Raw genomic sequence first — 17,263 nt, forward strand, 5'->3', positions numbered from 1 at the left:
ACTGTGCAAGCAAATTTAAATTACAATTCAACCACTTAAAGTTAAAAATAATATATTTTACCCTAATTTAAATATTATTTGAGAAAACAAAAGGAGAAAGAGTAAGTCACATAATCCCAGTGCAAAGACTTTGAACATACATTTGAACCTGATGATGGCCACATTGGGCTGAAACATATAGTTCAACAAAATAAAGTAACTAAATAATAATCATCAAGAATCAACATAACACACTGGGATACTACAGTACAGAAATACTACAGCAGCCTTCAGATCCAACAGATTCTCAATCCACTAGAGAGAGTTGCTCCAGAGAAACCCATCTCAGATACATTTCCTTCCCTCTGTCAGCATGACCTTCAGCCACATCAGCATTTTATGTGCCTGAACAGCAGCCTGGTGACGTTATTGAAGGTCATAGTGACAAAAGGAAAGAAGGTGACTGAGACTGGTTTTGTTGGGGCTGGGGCAAATGCTTCCTGCCATCGGAAATGCTTTAGTTCATTGTCTCTGTCTTGTCTTCTTTGCACTCTCCTTCTTTACCTTGAAAATGAAGAATAGTTTTATAAATATCAAATCTAAAACTTCTTGATGATGGTGAAGAGTCATTTGAATAAAAATTTTCTTGGATATTTTCCGTTGTCTAGTAAAATATCGGCGAAACTAGCAGACCTCTGGAGGTACGCATAAAGGAACATAAATATAACTTCAGACAGGGCCTGCTGGAGAAATCCAGATTGGCCCAACATGCGTATGAAGAAGATCATCATGTCTGTTGGGATGGATCCAGGGTGTTACTAACAGAACCTAATACCATCTACAGGAAATACAAGGAGGCGGCACACATGGCACTACTTGCCAATCCTATCAGCCAGCCTAGTTTGGATTTATCTCATATTTGGATTCCGGTCATATCTGAAGAAGTCCAAGTTGTGCATCGAGTTTCAAATTAATGGTCATATGTATTTATTCCCACATTTTGTGAGTTTTTGTTTTATTTGGCTTTTTCGTGTTTAACGAATTTTGTTTCTACTATTTTATTCTTTTACGTCCCACGGATGTATGGTGTGGTGATGTCTTTGTATTCCGGGACTTTCACTTTTTTACTTTGCCCGGAGATAGGGATTAGCTCAATCTAGTGGGCCCAACTGAATAGGAACCTGAAGACGGAGATAGAGCCCCATCTCCGAAACGTCGTTTTACGTTTTATATTTTACTAGACGATGGATAATATCCAAGAAAAATTTTATTTAAGTTTTATAAATGATTTGTATATTTTGAATTATGTCACTTAATGTATTAGATCAGAGTAGAGTTAAGTGTTACCTGCCACATTCAATTATTAAAACTTAGTGTATAGACAGTGTTTAAATTTACAAATCTCATAGTCAGGAATTTATTGTACATACTGTTCCTGCAACATAGTTAAACCTTTAACCAAATAAACATTCTGATTTCAATATTGTATACCGGTAATTCTGCATGTTTTTTTTGTGTCACTGTAAAATGTAGCCTTTCATTCTGTGAGAATAAGACATAAGTTGTAAGACTTGAGGTTTTCACAGCAGTGAGTATGAAGATTTCTGTCTTCTGCGTTGTTGTGCTGTGTGGTCTGGTCGATGTTTACCGATTCATCGCCCTGATGACGGAGGCAGTATGACCTCTGAAACGTTGGTTAACATCGACCAGACTACACAGCGCAACAACCCAGAAGACAGAAATCTTCATACTCATCGCCCTGATGACGGAGGCAGTATGACCTCTGAAACGTTGGTAAACATCGACCAGACTACACAGGGCAACAACCCAGAAGACAGAAATCTTCATACTCATCGCCCTGATGACGGAGGCAGTATGACCTCTGAAACGTTGGTTAACATCGACCAGACTACACAGCGCAACAACCCAGAAGACAGAAATCTTCATACTCATCGCCCTGATGATGGAGGCAGTATGACCTCTGAAACGTTGGTAAACATCGACCAGACTACACAGCGCAACAACCCAGATGATACCTTCTTACAAATGTTTAACTGTTCATCATTCATGATTATCATCACATCTCACTGAATACTTTGCAGTTTAAACAGCAAAACTAAATTCTTTAAGAATCTATGGACAGTCCTTATACATGAGGATGTCTGTCTTGTGAGATGTAGCACCATGGAGTTTGCTAAAGTTAACAAACATCTCAGAGGTCCTTGCTGCCTCCATCGTCAGGACAGTGAATATGTTCTACAACCCAGAAGACAGCCATCTTCATACTCACTGCTCAACCTCAAATCCTACTTAGTCTAATTGAAAGTACTCCCTAATGCATAATGCAATGTAATTTTGTTTCGAAAACTAGTTGGCATCTGTGTTTCACATCTCCACTAGTGATAGCAGTTTTGTAAATTTTTCTTACCGTTCTTTTCCTTTTTCGTGTTCTAGAAAGTTAAATGCATTCTTATAAGTTTCTATCCTCTTCTTCAGCTTAAATATAATACAATTCTTCCGCTCAATAACGAGCCCCGCCCGGCTTAGGGCTATTTCGACACATTCCTTCTCATTACGAGTTTTCATTAGTTCTGCCTGTATGTCAAGCAAATGGCCCCACTACACACACACAAAGAAAACATATGTTAGATATATTTGATTATAATATTGTGCATGGGTAATTGTGCTTGTTCTTCTGTATGGTTGTGAATGATAACCTCTCATTTTGTGAGAAGAAGGCATTATAAATGTCAGGATTAAGGGGTTCAGTAAAATACTTGGAATGACAGAGTAAGTGGAGAATATAAGATATAACATAAAAAGGACATCACATTTTCTACGAACCACTCACTTTTACAATATTGAAATTCAGGTGGTTAGACTGCACTTCTCATTTATTTATACTCAGTACTGGTGGGGTAACATCTGGGACAGCAGCTAGAAGAAATTGTGAGACATGCAGAAAGAAGTAAAGAAGGAAAGTGTTTTGAAGCTTAATAAAATGACAGATGATATCAAGAAATGTCAAGAGAAATACAGAAATTGCATCCTTCAGATGCAAAGGCACAACTACCAAATGGACTTTTCACATTCAGACCCAGGAGAAACAAGAGATTTGTGAAATGGAAGGAGCAATTTGTGTAGTTTCAGAACAGGGCTAGATGGTCCAATAAAGAAGAAAAAAACTATAGAATACGTGGGAAACAGATGGAGGAGTGAAGGCATATGAGGAAGAGAAGGAGGAAAATAAAATGGAAGGAGGCAGCTGAAAATAGATAAGAATAAGAGATGGAATGGAAGAAGAATAATTGGGGTAAGGATGAGAAGAATAAGAAATCAAGAAAAAAAGAAAAAGGAGTTAAAGGAAAATAGGACAGTGTGATGAATGCTGTTACAGAGTAATGATTGGCAATACAGAAACATACTGCTAATAGATGAATTCTTACACATGAAATTCACTTGTGGCATACCTGTTGTTGTGGGACTTGTTCGTTGATTTGCTTCTTTACACAAGAGATGTCTTTCCTTACATCAATCTCTTGGTATCCCCTGAGTTCCATTTCAAGACCATTCTGTTGCCTGCACACACATGGAAAACAAGAAACACATAAAAATCTTTTGTGTGAGAGAGAGTTTCAGGAACCTAAGCATATCTGAGGGAAGGATAATAAAACTGATCTTAGAAGGAAGTAAACAGAAACAGATAATAGATGGAATATAACCTGTTGCTCATCCAACATGTATATCCCTGGGATTTAACCTGTGTGTCCATAGTGAGAACCTGCCTACTAGCTGCCTCACCTATGGCACAATATAGCTAGTTAATTACTTAGTTAATCAGACAGATCATTAACATGGCTAACTAGTTATTCATGAATCAGTTTGTTAGCTAAGTAGCTACCTACTTTAATAAAAAAAGTTGTTTATTGACGTGTAGAAGTGGTAGAGGAAACATAAGTATGCAAACTAGTGTTTCTCTTGTAGTACAACTTACATGCTTGAAAGTGAGTTCAATTTCTCTTGCAGCTGCTTGATATGTTTATCTCTCTCGATAATCATTACATCATATTTGGCACATGTTTGTTTTAAATTGGCTTCATATTGTTCCTGAAATGTCAATAGTTACATGAGCTATATGAGAAGCTTGAGAGACTGATTTTTGTGTACTGAACAACTGTTTTCAGAAGTGTGTGTACTTCTTGTTAATAGATTCCGTTCATTAGTCTCTCTTAGTTATTTTATCGATGCCTTTCAGTTGCATATGCTATGTAGCATCTAATGGAATTAAGATTTTAAATGATTATTTAAATTTAAAATGATGTGGAAAGAAGCAGTAATAACCTATTTGACTAGTTATATTAAAACCGAAATGGGGGATAAGCAATCTATGTTGAATGGAAGGAGCAATTTGTGTATGTGCAGAATAGGACAAGATGGTCCAGTACCTTGCAAAGAAAGGAGAAAAATGAGAGACAAGTTTCAAGTTAGACCTTGAAATAGGCCACGATGCCTGTTACTAAATTTTTAACTACCCAGCATATATTGTCATCTTCACATCTCATTTAGCATTAATTAAAGTTGAAACGCCAATATTACAATTTTTACAAATCTGTGAGTAGTCAAATATATATGAATACTTCCTAATACATAATGTCAGGTCATTTTCTTTAAATACCTTTTCTGCATGTATATATTTCACATGCAGGTTTGGTAGTATTTTATGTTGATTTTTCTGTAGTTCTTCAATTGCCTTCTTGTAAGCTGCCAACTTTTTGCTTTGCTCTTTTATTATACAATCCTTCTGTTCAGCTTCCAGCCCCCTGTGGCTTAGGGCTATTTCAAGACGTTCTTTTTTATCATCAACTCTTGCTAGTTCAGTTTGCAGGTCGAGCACTAATCCCCACTAAACACACACAAAAGAAAATATATTTTAGATATATTTGATTTTAATAATATTATTGGTAAATGTAATTCTTCTTTTGTGTGGCTTAATATCTGGCTTATTTTGTGAGAAGATGGTATAAGTGTTCGGATAAAAGGCATTTAGTAAAGCACTTAGAATGTTGAGGGACAGAGTACATGGAGAATACAAGGTAAAACGTAATAAGAACTTCAAAAACTTTTAGAATACTGAAATTCAAGTGGTTAGCATTTGATGTTTGTGTATTTATGATGAAAGAACACAAAATGCATGCTGAGAAAGCAGTGGTTATGGTAGAGAAAAGAGTAAAGAAGAAAAGTGTTTTGAAGCTTAACAAAATGACATAATATCAGAAATGTCAATAGACATAGAAAAAATACATTCATGAGAAGCAAAGGGACAAACTACTTTATATTCATATATTCAGACAAAAAGAAAATTGCGATTGCAGAACAGTCTATGTGGAACAGAAGGAGAAATTTGTGTAGTTGCAGAATAGGTCAAGATGGTCCAATACCTGGCAAAGGAAAAAAAAGAAAACAGACAAATTTGAAGTTAGACATTGAAATAGGCCAAGATGCCTGTTAATATATTTTTAACTACCAACAATTTTTCATCTACACATCACATTTAACATTAATTGCAGCTGGAACACCAATATTACATTTTATTTACAAATCTGTTAGTAGTTAAAATACATAAAACCCTTTCCTAGTGCATATATCAGGTACTTTTCTTTGAATACCTCTTTCCCATGTCTCACTTGATCATCTGAATTTATTTCCAATGTTGCAATATTCTCATCCTCTTCCTTCTTTTCTCTGTTTATAAAGTCAATTTCCTCTTTACAAGCCTTCAAATCTTCTGTTTGCTTAGATATTACACGATCCCTCTCTTCAATATCCAGCTGGTTCTGGCTTAGCGTAATTTGGAGCTCTTTATTTTTATCAGTGGCATCTGTTAGTGATGCCTGCAGGTCCTGAACCTGGCCCATCATGCAAAAAGAAGTAATTATTATTTATGCATTATAACTAAACCTTTAAACAAACACACACAACTGATTTCAATAATGTTCCATATTTGTGTTGGATTGTGGTGTGTTATTTTGCATGGCTAAAAATGTGTCATTTATTCTGTGAGAATAAGACATTTTACAGGTGCTGAGAAGAAAGTGTCCAGTGAAATAAGTGGACTGATGAGAGGTAAAGTAAATAGGAGAATATGAAATATAAGAAAATAAGAACTTAATTATTTATATATGTCACTCAGTTCTAGAGTATACAAATTGAGGTGATAGAGTGTGTTTCTCGGGAAGGGGAAAAGAAGGAGACAGCTGCAAAGAAATAAGAATAAGAGATGGAAGGGAAGGATGAGAAGAGTAAGAAGCCAAAAAAAAAATAGAGAAAGAGGAAGGTGTGATATGTATTGTACGGAGCAAACGCTGGCAGTGCAGATACTTTCAGTAAATAGTTAAATTTAGTGGATATACAAATCCTTTAACATCAGATTGGCTTTTAGTGACATACCTCTTGTTGAAGCTGTGAGACTTGGCCTTCCATTTTTTTGTTTGAACTGCAGATGTTTTCATTTGCTTTCTTCTCCTCTTTGTACTCCCTGACTTGCACTGAAAGGAGAGTATTCTGTTCTTGTCTGCACACATGTGGAAAACAAGGAACATATAATAATCTTGTGTGGAAAGAGGACTTTAGGAACCTATGCATACCTCAGGAATGGATAATAAAACTGAACTTACATAGGAGGTAAACGGAAACAGGTAACAGTTAGAGAAAAAACTGTCTCCCTCCCACATTTTTTGCCCTGGGATTTAATCTGTGTCCCCATAGTAGGAACCTGCCCAATAACTGCCTCAGTTATGGCACAATATATCTAGTTAGTTGCTTAGCTAATCAGATAGATCATTAGCATGGTTAACTAATTATTGTAGAAACAGTAGCTAGCTGGTTCAATAACAGAATTGTTTATTGACATGTGGAAGTGTTGGAGGAGGCAAAAATTCACATTCTAGTGTTTCACATATAGATAACTTACGTGCTGAAAAGCGAGTCCATTAACTCCTTCACTTTTTCTTCCAGCTGGCAGTTACGTTTATTTTTTTCAATAATCACGACTTCACATTTGGCACATGTTTCTTGAAAATTGGCTTCATATAGTCCCTGAAATATCAATAGTTGCATATAAGAAGCTTGAAAGACAGAGTTTCTGAGCAATGTCTTCATTAGTTTGTGTACTTCTCGTTAATTGATAATATTCATTCATCTCTCTCAATTTATTTAATGATGCCCTTCAGTTGCATATGTTATATAGTATCTAATGAAATTAAGATTTTAAGTAACTACTTCAATTTAAAATTATGTGGAAAGGAGCAGTAATGAATTATTTGACTATTTATGTTCAGACTAAAACAGATGATAGATCTGAGGGCAGTCTATGTAGAATGGAAAGAGCAGTTTGCGTAGTTGCAGAGTAGGTCAAGAAGGCCAGTTTCTTCCAAAGAAAAGAGACAAACTTCAAGTTTGGCCTTGAAATAAGCCAAGGTGCCTGTTACCAAATTTTTTACTACCAACAATTTATCATCATCTGCACATCTCATTTAACATTAATTGCATTTTTACAAGTCTGTGAGTAGTCCAAATACATAAAACCTTTTCCTAGTGCATATATAAGCTATACACAAAAGAATGGCGCGGTTTCAAAAGTTAATAAAAATTTATTTCTCACCTTACACGGTATGTTGTGCCCGTGTAAGGTGAGAAATAATTTTTTTATTAACTTTTGAAACCGCACCATTCTTTTGTGTATTAGGGGACTTTTCTTTGAATACCTCATTTCTGTGTCTCTCTTGCTCATCCAGCTTTGATTCCAGTGTTGCAATTTTCTCATCATTTTCCTGCTGTTTACTGTTTATAAAGTCAATTTCCTCTTTACAAGCCTTCAAATCTTCTTTTTGCTTAGATATTACACGATCCCTCTCTTCAATATCCAGCTGGTTCCGGCTTAGCCTAATTTGGTGGTCTTTATTTTTATCAGTGGCATCTGTTAGTGATGCCTGCAGATCATGAACCTGACCCATCATACAAAAAGAAGTAATTATTATTTATGCATTATAACTAAACCTTTAAACAAACACACACAACTGATTTCAATAATGTTCCATATTTGTGTTGGATTGTGGTGTGTTATTTTGCATGGCTAAAAATGTGTCATTTATTCTGTGAGAATAAGACATTTTACAGGTGCTGAGAAGAAAGTGTCCAGTGAAATAAATGGACTGATGAGAGGTAAAGTAAATAGGAGAATATGAAATATAAGAAAATAAGAACTTAATTATTTATATATGTCACTCAGTTCTAGAGTATACAAATTGAGGTGATAGAGTGTGTTTCTCGGGAAGGGGAAAAGAAGGAGACAGCTGCAAAGAAATAAGAATAAGAGATGGAAGGGAAGGATGAGAAGAGTAAGAAGCCAAAAAAAAATAGAGAAAGAGGAAGGTGTGATATGTATTGTACGGAGCAAACGCTGGCAGTGCAGATACTTTCAGTAAATAGTTAAATTTAGTGGATATACAAATCCTTTAACATCAGATTGGCTTTTAGTGACATACCTCTTGTTGAAGCTGTGAGACTTGGCCTTCCATTTTTTTGTTTGAACTGCAGATGTTTTCATTTGCTTTCTTCTCCTCTTTGTACTCCCTGACTTGCACTGAAAGGAGAGTATTCTGTTCTTGTCTGCACACATGTGGAAAACAAGGAACATATAATAATCTTGTGTGGAAAGAGGACTTTAGGAACCTATGCATACCTCAGGAATGGATAATAAAACTGAACTTACATAGGAGGTAAACGGAAACAGGTAACAGTTAGAGAAAAAACTGTCTCCCTCCCACATTTTTTGCCCTGGGATTTAATCTGTGTCCCCATAGTAGGAACCTGCCCAATAATTGCCTCATTTATGGCACAATATATCTAGTTAGTTGCTTAGCTAATCAGATGGATTGTTAGCTTAGCTAGCTATTTAGTTATTGGAGAACCAGTTTATTAGATAAGTAGCTAGCTAGTTTAATAACAGCTTTATTTAATGACGTGTTAGAAGTGGTGGAATAGATATGAATATACCTAAGTGTTTGTAATGAAGGTAACTTACATGCTTGAAAGTGATTTATTTTTCTCAGTAATCAAGGCATCATATCTGGTACACGTTTCTTTTAATTTTGCCTCATGTTGTTCCTGAAATGTCAAAAGTTACATGAGCTAAATGAGAAGCTTGAGACAGCTTTTTTTTTTACTGAGCATCTGTTTACTCAAGTTTGTGTGCATCTCATTAACAGATTCCATTCCATTCATTCATGTTTCTTAATTTATTTAATAATGCTCTTCAGTTGCATATATTATAGTATTTAATTAAACCAAGATTGCAAATAATAATTTGAATTTAGATTGATCTGAAAAGAAGCAGAAATAACTTAATCTAAAACTGTATCCTGTAATTTTCCTGGACAGACTGAGAATAAATATTTGCAAGAAAAAATGTAGCTTGCTTCTACTCTGAGAATGTACACACAGGACTTCTTGAGTATGAAGCCTAATGCAAAACAATAGATGTTCACTATCAAGCTGATTGTGATTTTTGGAGGAGTTATTATGACTGAATGAGGAAGAATTAGGCAGAAATTTGTTGCTTAAATAGCTCACCCAGCATCCTGTCCAATGGACACCAGGTGCTTTTTTCCTGGGGAAAATTGACCAGTGGGTGGAAGGGATTGACCACCTGTAGGTAGTGTTAATTTAATAAATGTGTGGAGCTCTACCTCCACTCTCCCTGTATATCTTCATGATGTGGCACTTGGCCACACAGACCTCATATCTGTTTTACCTTTTACATTTCAGTGACAAATGATTCAATTACATGAAGTTCTGCTCAAGACATTTGTAATTACACTTATTATTTACTTCAGCTTTTTTGAGTGTCTCCATCAATTTAGCTTTACCCTCCTCAGCCTCCTTTTTGTGGTCCTCAGCTGATTTCAGTTGTGCTTGAAGAGTCTGCAGTTCATTCCAGAGCTTATCTTCTTGCTCTGATTCTGCACATGAACATAAAACAGTATAAGTCCAGGTATTGGTCAGAATTTGTGATCAGATGGTTCAAAAGTCATAACACAAGTGGAGGTTTAGTATGGGAACATTTTAATTACAGACTAACATGACACTAATATAAGTGAATATGCTATGGAATTAACAGGCAATCTACAAATTGCTTCTTAGTGGGTTTCTGTCAAAGGACTGACTCCTCCAAATCAGCAGTGACATTGCATCTGCATATTTCTGTGGTCTTCCACTTCATTTCACATCTAACATAGAACAGGTTTTGAATGTTTCTTTTTCTTACTTAAGGGAAACAGCCTCAGGTGAAGCTGTTTTATTAAAACACAACACAATATTTACTTTTGTTTTGTTATAACTTTGTCTACTTCATTATTTCTCATGAACCCACATACTCAAAATTAGATGCTCTTCAGTTATTGACTTATATCCACCTAGAGCATGTTTAACCACAAAAGAAAGTTATAGTTGTGTAACACATATCCATAATATCACATTCATGGAAAAGAAGATCCCCGACAAACCTGGGAATCCCAGCCATGGCAACCATCTTCACCCTGCTTCAGTAACATCTTAACCACCCCTCATATTTACCAGATTTTTATCGCCGATTCAAATCTGTATTGGGCTGCCAGAAATAGACTAATGGCTGAGAGGTTGAAGTCTGGTGTAGGACGAAAAAAAAATATTTACCAGATGCTGCTAATGTGCCATCATAAGAAATTTCATCTGTTTTCCTTTTCTCATGACAAATCTTTTGTTATGCCTTGCAGACTATCTGATCACAATTTATGTCTTTCCAAAGATTAAACTTCTAAAATATAAATATGTAATAAAATGTTATTGTTGATGTGATTGCACACAGTTTTCAGGATTTAAGATTTTCATGGCGGTAAATACAAATATGGCGGTCTTCTAAATTGTAGCACCTTGTAGTCTAGTTTATTAAAGTTTCGGAGGTCCTTGCTGCCTCCATCATCATGGCGATGACCACTGTTGAAACATTGGTAAACTTCTACCAGACTACACGGTGCTACAATTTAGAAGACAGCCAGCTTTGTACTTACCCAATTACTTTGTGCAATTTATAGTCATTTAACTGAAGCAGAAATATCCTCTTTATTAGAGATCCTGAAGATTTACCACTGCATTTACAAATAGTTATGTAACAGTCTTGTTTTCTTGAATGGTGTATGTCTGGTAACTTTTTTTTGTATTTCCATTTAATTCAAAACATTTTCCTTTAAACCACATTAAAAAATGAGCAAAATAAGTAAGTTGATAAAGTTTGAAACTTAATACATCTGTGGTAAGATATGAATAGTTCTTACTATTATAATCTCCCTTTTTGTTTTGACATCACTTTTACATAAACTGTAGCTTATTTAGCCTATGTTTCTTTAAAAAAAATATGTATAGTCAGTGCCCAATAGTGCCCTGTCTACATGCTCAACAACCAAACAGTTGTGATGTCAGTCTGTTTTAAACCACAGTACTGATGAGAACATCTGAGGAGTACAGATACCAGGTAGTGTCATCAGATCCAAAACTACATCTGGCCAGCCTCAGACAAAAACAACATTTTGTCCCTCTTAACTCTCTAATATATAAATCTAAATATATATATATTTATTTATTTATTTACAGTTCTTACACTGTATTACGAGTATATGAAATATTCAGATGAGCATACAAGACATACTGGCTCTCTCCTCTTTTGGTACAGATTAATTCTTTCCCTGTGCAGGATATTTAAACTGAGTCACATGACCCATTCTCTTACTTACTTAATTAGCACATTTGTAGATGTGTTGAAATGAATAATGTGTTTGGAATTGGCAAGTGTCTCATTTTTTGGGGCCCTTTTTATGACTTTTCATCTAACATGAAGAAACAAAAATGGACCTCTTGTCATGCTTGGTTTGCAGGAAGCTTATGGCTAAGATTTTTGCTGGCTGAATGACTTACTCAGTAACTGATCAGTTTGGTCAACTGGCAATTCACTGTACAGCTGACTAATAGACTTACTGACTCATTGCACTTACTAACCAGCTAACTGCCTGTCTTACTGACCCACAATCACTCGCCAATTAGGCTGATTGGCCAGCTAATTGACTAATTGTATAACTCAATAACTGACTGACTCATTAACTCGCTAATTGGTTGTTTAGTCCCTGATCCATTAATTTATTGATTGATATCATTATTTATGTCATGACTGATGGACTTTTTAAAAGATTACTGAGGATAGCAGCAGAAGCTTCCAAAACATACAGAACTTGTTCAAGCATGGCTTGTCTATAGCTTGAGAATACTTCATTCATAATAAGTATTCTCTGGAAACTGCAATGTAGAAAACTGTATTTATATTGATGTTTTTAAGGTCATGAATGCTTTAGCTTACCAGTAATTGTGACAGCATAATCCACGTTGAATTCACCTACTCCTTTATCTTCATATTTTTTGATGGATTGTGTGTCTGCAGGAGTTTCCTCAGTGCTCAGATCAAAAAATTTTAATTTTTCCACAGGTACAAAATCTCTGCCTGTTAAGCTCCGTATTCTGTCATGCAGGTCAATGAGGCTTGAGTATTCTTCCTTTAAGTTCTCCTAAAGAAAAATATGCATAATGCGTATAACACCATTTTCCATTTGCATTCTTTACTATTTTACATTCCTCTAATGGTTATGTGGTGGTGTACAGTTATTAGAGACAAAGAACACTGTTGCAGGTATAATTATAATACAGATGTGGTCCTGCAGAGACCAATCATTTTATTTTTATTTCATTAAGTAGTGACAACAGTAAAAAAGAAGTTTGAAATAAATTATACAGATTTTAATGACACTGAGATTATTACATTTCATACCATGAACCAGTTTTGTGTATGGTGAGATATTTTGTGTAAAATGGATAAAGTCTGACTAAAGATTAATGAAAAACAGGGGTAAATTAGACTAATACAGTAATTAATTTTGCCCAGCAACTTTTAGTGTATTCCTCCCACTCCCTTCCACTGAAATACCAAATTTCATGAACATAATTTCAATACTTCCAGAATTAAACATGTAGATGAAGTATCAAAACTGTGACTATTCACAATGCAGCCATTTCATACTGTGAATATAAAGAACACATAATATAGAAAATAAGCACTGACTTGGAGATTCTCACCCGTCTTTTTTTAAAATCAGTTTTCAGTGAATACAACTTCTTTGTTTTGACATGAAACTGTGCTTCCAACTTCTTCAGGTCCTTCTCATTAAACATTAGAGGTCCTTTTGTTATGTTCACTCTTGGAGCTGGCTTGTTTGCCACATTGGGCACAAACAAAGGTCCTGCTGTGGTAGCTTGTGTCTTCTTTCCATTGTGCAATTCATTGCCTTTGTCTCTGTTCAGGCCAGTTCCATTTTTTGCCTGAAAGAAAAAATAATTTTATAGGTTAACCAAGAAAACTAAGTTACCTGATTTCCAAAGAGACTTGTACATTTTTCTTGTTTCAGACAAGTTCCCTTTTTAGCACCACCAGGGACTACTTCTAGATATGAAAATGTGTACAAATCCATATTATTCACCTGTTTGAGTCACATTATAAGTCAGTGCATATTTTAGTTTGTTTCTGGTAGTTTTAAAGTATTCTGTCAATGGTATTGTCATATTCTTTCCAAATTCTGAGAGAACCTACTCCTTTTAGATAATTTTGTGGAACTAGAGTACAAAACAGAATTGTGTGAGAAGAAAATAATAAGTAATCCAGGAGTTTTTGTTTCCTATTTGATTTTTAGTTAAACAGTTTCTGTTTAGCATAGATAATTTTTTATCTATTTTCACTGTCTATCCTGAGGAATGAATACTTACTTATCCTGTAAAAGACAGATTCTGTTTATTTCAGTTTCTGCTGTAGACAGATTTAATGGTATTTTGACTCAAGGCTGATTGCAGAAAGGTGTAATATTATAATCAACCTAGATATTTGCTAAAGATGGTATTTAAAGGAAGTGTTGGAGGAAGAAGCACAGTTGGAAGACCTAGGAACAGATGGGAGGATGCAGTTCAAACGGATGCCACACTGCTCCTGAGGATTAGAAATTGGAAGAAGGCAGTGGAGGATAGGACCGAATGGAAGAGGAGAATTGAGGAGGCCATGGACTGAATATGGACTGGAGAGCCATAGAAGAAGATATTTGCTAAGAATATGAATTGGTTCTTATGCTACTGAATGACACTGTATCAGCTACATACATTGAGACAGAAGTAAATGAATGTGCTATAAAGAATTGATGTGCAGGTACCAGTGGGTAAAGCAACATTAGAAAGGTGAACTCTATGGAGTACACCAACATTTCAGAGGCATTCTTCACACCATATAATAAACAATGATGCCAGTACAGCAACCAAGGGTTGATGGTTGCTCAGTTCATAGGAAAAATATGACAGACAGACATGGACAGGCCCATAATGTAGTCTTTCCTCATGCTAGCACATGAAGAACCAATGTGCCACCACAACGTTCATCAATCGTTTTATCTAGCGTAACTTCCATACCAATTTAATAAAAATCTGCCCAGCAGTTCTCAAGTTTAGACATACAAATGTTTGGACAGAACTGTTCGCCCTTTTTATTCCGTTTTGTGAATACCATGAAAAAAAATCATAATACCTATAATGATGATGATGCTAGATATGTTATTGTATTTAAGGTAAGATGGTAGCATGCACACATACATTAGGAGAATCTAAAGATGAGGCGACTTTGATGAACTAGACATAAATGGGAGGATAATATTGAAATGGCTCTTAATTAAATAGGGTGAGAGTATGTGGACTGGATTTATCTGGCTCAGGATAAGGTCCAGTGACATGTTTTTCAGAAAATGGTAATGAATCTTTGGGTTCTTGATCAGGTGGGCACCTATAATTTTTTCAAGAAGGACCTTGTCCTTTGGAGTTGAATGTTCAGAAAGTTACCTTGGGTGTAGGCCTCTTCATCGCTGCGCCTGCGTCTGGAGAAGGCGTACTTCCTGCAATTCTAGGAGGAGACACACGATCTAAAGGAGTTCCACAGAATGCATTACATATCATAATGTTTCAAGTTTGAAACAGTACATGTACTACACAGAAAGTGTTTCAAAATGAGTAATGCGTGTTTTGTAAGGATATTAAATATTATCTCTCTAAGGCAGGGAACATAAATCACGAGTATTTAAAAGTATTTGAATCTAAAGCAAAAAAGTAAGCAAACAATTTAGGACATTACATAACGAGGAACTTTGTGATTTACAGGCCACGTAGTGGAATAGTCCTGCGAGAGTAGAATCACGGATGGAATGATGGTTTCGGCACATAGGTGGTACAGCGGGAAGCAGGATTACATATCGGATTATATTGTGGAAATCTCTTGCAAAATGCCTATTTAAAGAGATGTGAAGATAATATTAAACTTGATCTTAAGGAGTCAGACTGTGAGGATGCGTTGTGAATAGAACTGGCTGGCCCAGCGCTGAAACATTATTACTTAGTACGATACTGGAGGAAAAACTTTTTTCTTAAAAGTGATATAAAACGAGCCTCGTGAATCCTTGAAAAACGGCCTATGTAACTATAGTTAAAGACTGTAATCTTGAGACTTGCGGGGTGAGGAAGTGGGGTGAAGGAAGAAAGACAGCGTGTGCCTTTAACGCTCAGGACTTCCTGCATTCCTTGCAAGTCTCAATATTGCAGTCGCGCACTGTACCTTATATGTTTCACAGTCATACGAAAAATTAGCAAAATTCTTTTAAAATGAATATCTTGATACTTAATTTTTCAGAAAATAAAAAAATTGTTTTGAAAATAACTAAAGAATATTGCAATTGTATTTCGTTTTCTCTAGTTATGTACGAAATTTGGGATTGTGAAAGGTCTCACATCAAGTTTTAAGTTTCTTATTGGCACTTAGCCGAATTAAAACATATTTGGTAGTAAAGTAGGTAAAGTGAAATGCATTAAAATACTTACTGACTTTCTTCAATAATTTTGTGTTTGTCGCCATTTTACAACGCTGGAGAAACTATAACAATTTTGCTCAATATGAACATCTCATTGCGAAATAAATTTCCAAACTGTTGTATAGCAACGCCCAGTTGTGTAACAATGATTCCGGATCTCAATAATACAAACGGCCCCTGACCAATCACGGATGTGTTTATGCGTGACGTCACGTCACGTGTGTGTGTGCGCGTGCGTGCGTGCGCGTGCACACGTGTACGTACATACATCTTAATTACATTCCATGGATCCATAAGTTAGTCAGATGACAATAGCATGTAGAATAAGTCATAGTGGGTGGTTGCATTCCATTACGTCCATGTAGAATAAGTCTCAGTAGTAGTTTCACCACTATACAGATTATTGTTGGTGTATAGGTTAGGGTTGGCCTCTATTTCATTTAACACCATGCATTGAAGATTTAGTAGCATGTATTTAATTGAATGTCATCCCTTCACAATCGTATTGTTTCTGAAAGTGTACCTCATAGTGTGATTAATGTGCCATATCAGTAACAGTGTGAGGGAATTAAGTTTTTTTGTGTTCTGAAAGAATTAAAGTCGTGCTTGCATTGCGTGGTCGGCCGGCGCTCTGTTGATGTGGGCGGGAGTTGTGCGCGTTCTTCCGGTGGGTGACCGGCGAATCAGTTTCAGTGCCGCTAGTAACAGCGAACTATGAATATTTCTCGTAACTAATACATGTTATTACATTAATTGTTCTTACCTTAAATCACAAAAGATGTTCAAAGTGACTTTCTTGTGCTTGCAGGCAACTTCACGTCTTGTTAACATGTTTCAAAATACTCGACGAAGCTCTTCTTGGGAAATTGCCGAATATTTTCTTTAAGTGCTTCTGCAGTGTGCGGATAAATTGTGAACGTTATGTAAATTTAATAATTAGACCCTTTTTCCAAGAAATGGCCGATTAAGGAAAGTCTTACGGTTTCTTAATGCAAGACAATGCTACAGCTCACACAGATGATCGGTCGATGTTAGCATTAAGAGAAGTGCTTGGTGAACAAGTTATCGATCAGTGGCCTTTGCGTTCCCCAGACTTAAACCCGTGCGATTTTTACCTGCGGGACATGCTGAAGAAGAAAGTTTATGTAAACAATCCGCTATTTTGAGAACAACTGGAAAATGTTAACCTGTGTAATTGTTCTTCCTATGATTTGTTTTTTGAGGATGGATCAGTAAATGTCCCCCTTTGAAGTGTCCAT

The 17,263-nt window shown here is 35.8% G+C and overlaps 1 protein-coding gene across 2 annotated transcripts; it reads right to left on the minus strand.

Moving 5' to 3' along the window:
• Nucleotides 1-36: 36 nt before the first annotated feature.
• Nucleotides 37-16,294, minus strand: LOC110834011 (uncharacterized). Of its 2 annotated transcripts, none has more exons than XM_087350416.1 (16): nt 16,015-16,294; nt 14,986-15,046; nt 13,192-13,434; nt 12,422-12,626; nt 9,868-9,998; nt 9,062-9,144; nt 8,523-8,646; nt 7,743-7,982; nt 6,950-7,074; nt 6,427-6,550; nt 5,646-5,885; nt 4,655-4,882; nt 3,974-4,086; nt 3,450-3,558; nt 2,408-2,598; nt 37-543 (listed from the first exon to the last, which is right to left on the minus strand). In XM_087350416.1, exons 2-16 carry the CDS (start codon nt 15,004-15,006, stop codon nt 540-542), a joined length of 2,181 nt encoding a protein of 726 aa, XP_087206542.1. In that variant the 5' UTR covers nt 15,007-15,046; nt 16,015-16,294; the 3' UTR covers nt 37-539. The 2 variants fall into 2 exon arrangements, with proteins under 2 accessions (XP_087206542.1, XP_087206541.1); XM_087350415.1 differs by having other exon boundaries at nt 14,986-15,065.
• Between the last annotated feature and the right edge of the window lie 969 nt (nt 16,295-17,263).

This window comes from Zootermopsis nevadensis, unplaced genomic scaffold, assembly GCF_977971745.1.
Source record: "Zootermopsis nevadensis isolate Lab colony 2312 unplaced genomic scaffold, Znev_1.0 Znev_ptg000017l, whole genome shotgun sequence".
NCBI lineage: Eukaryota > Metazoa > Arthropoda > Insecta > Blattodea > Termopsidae > Zootermopsis > Zootermopsis nevadensis.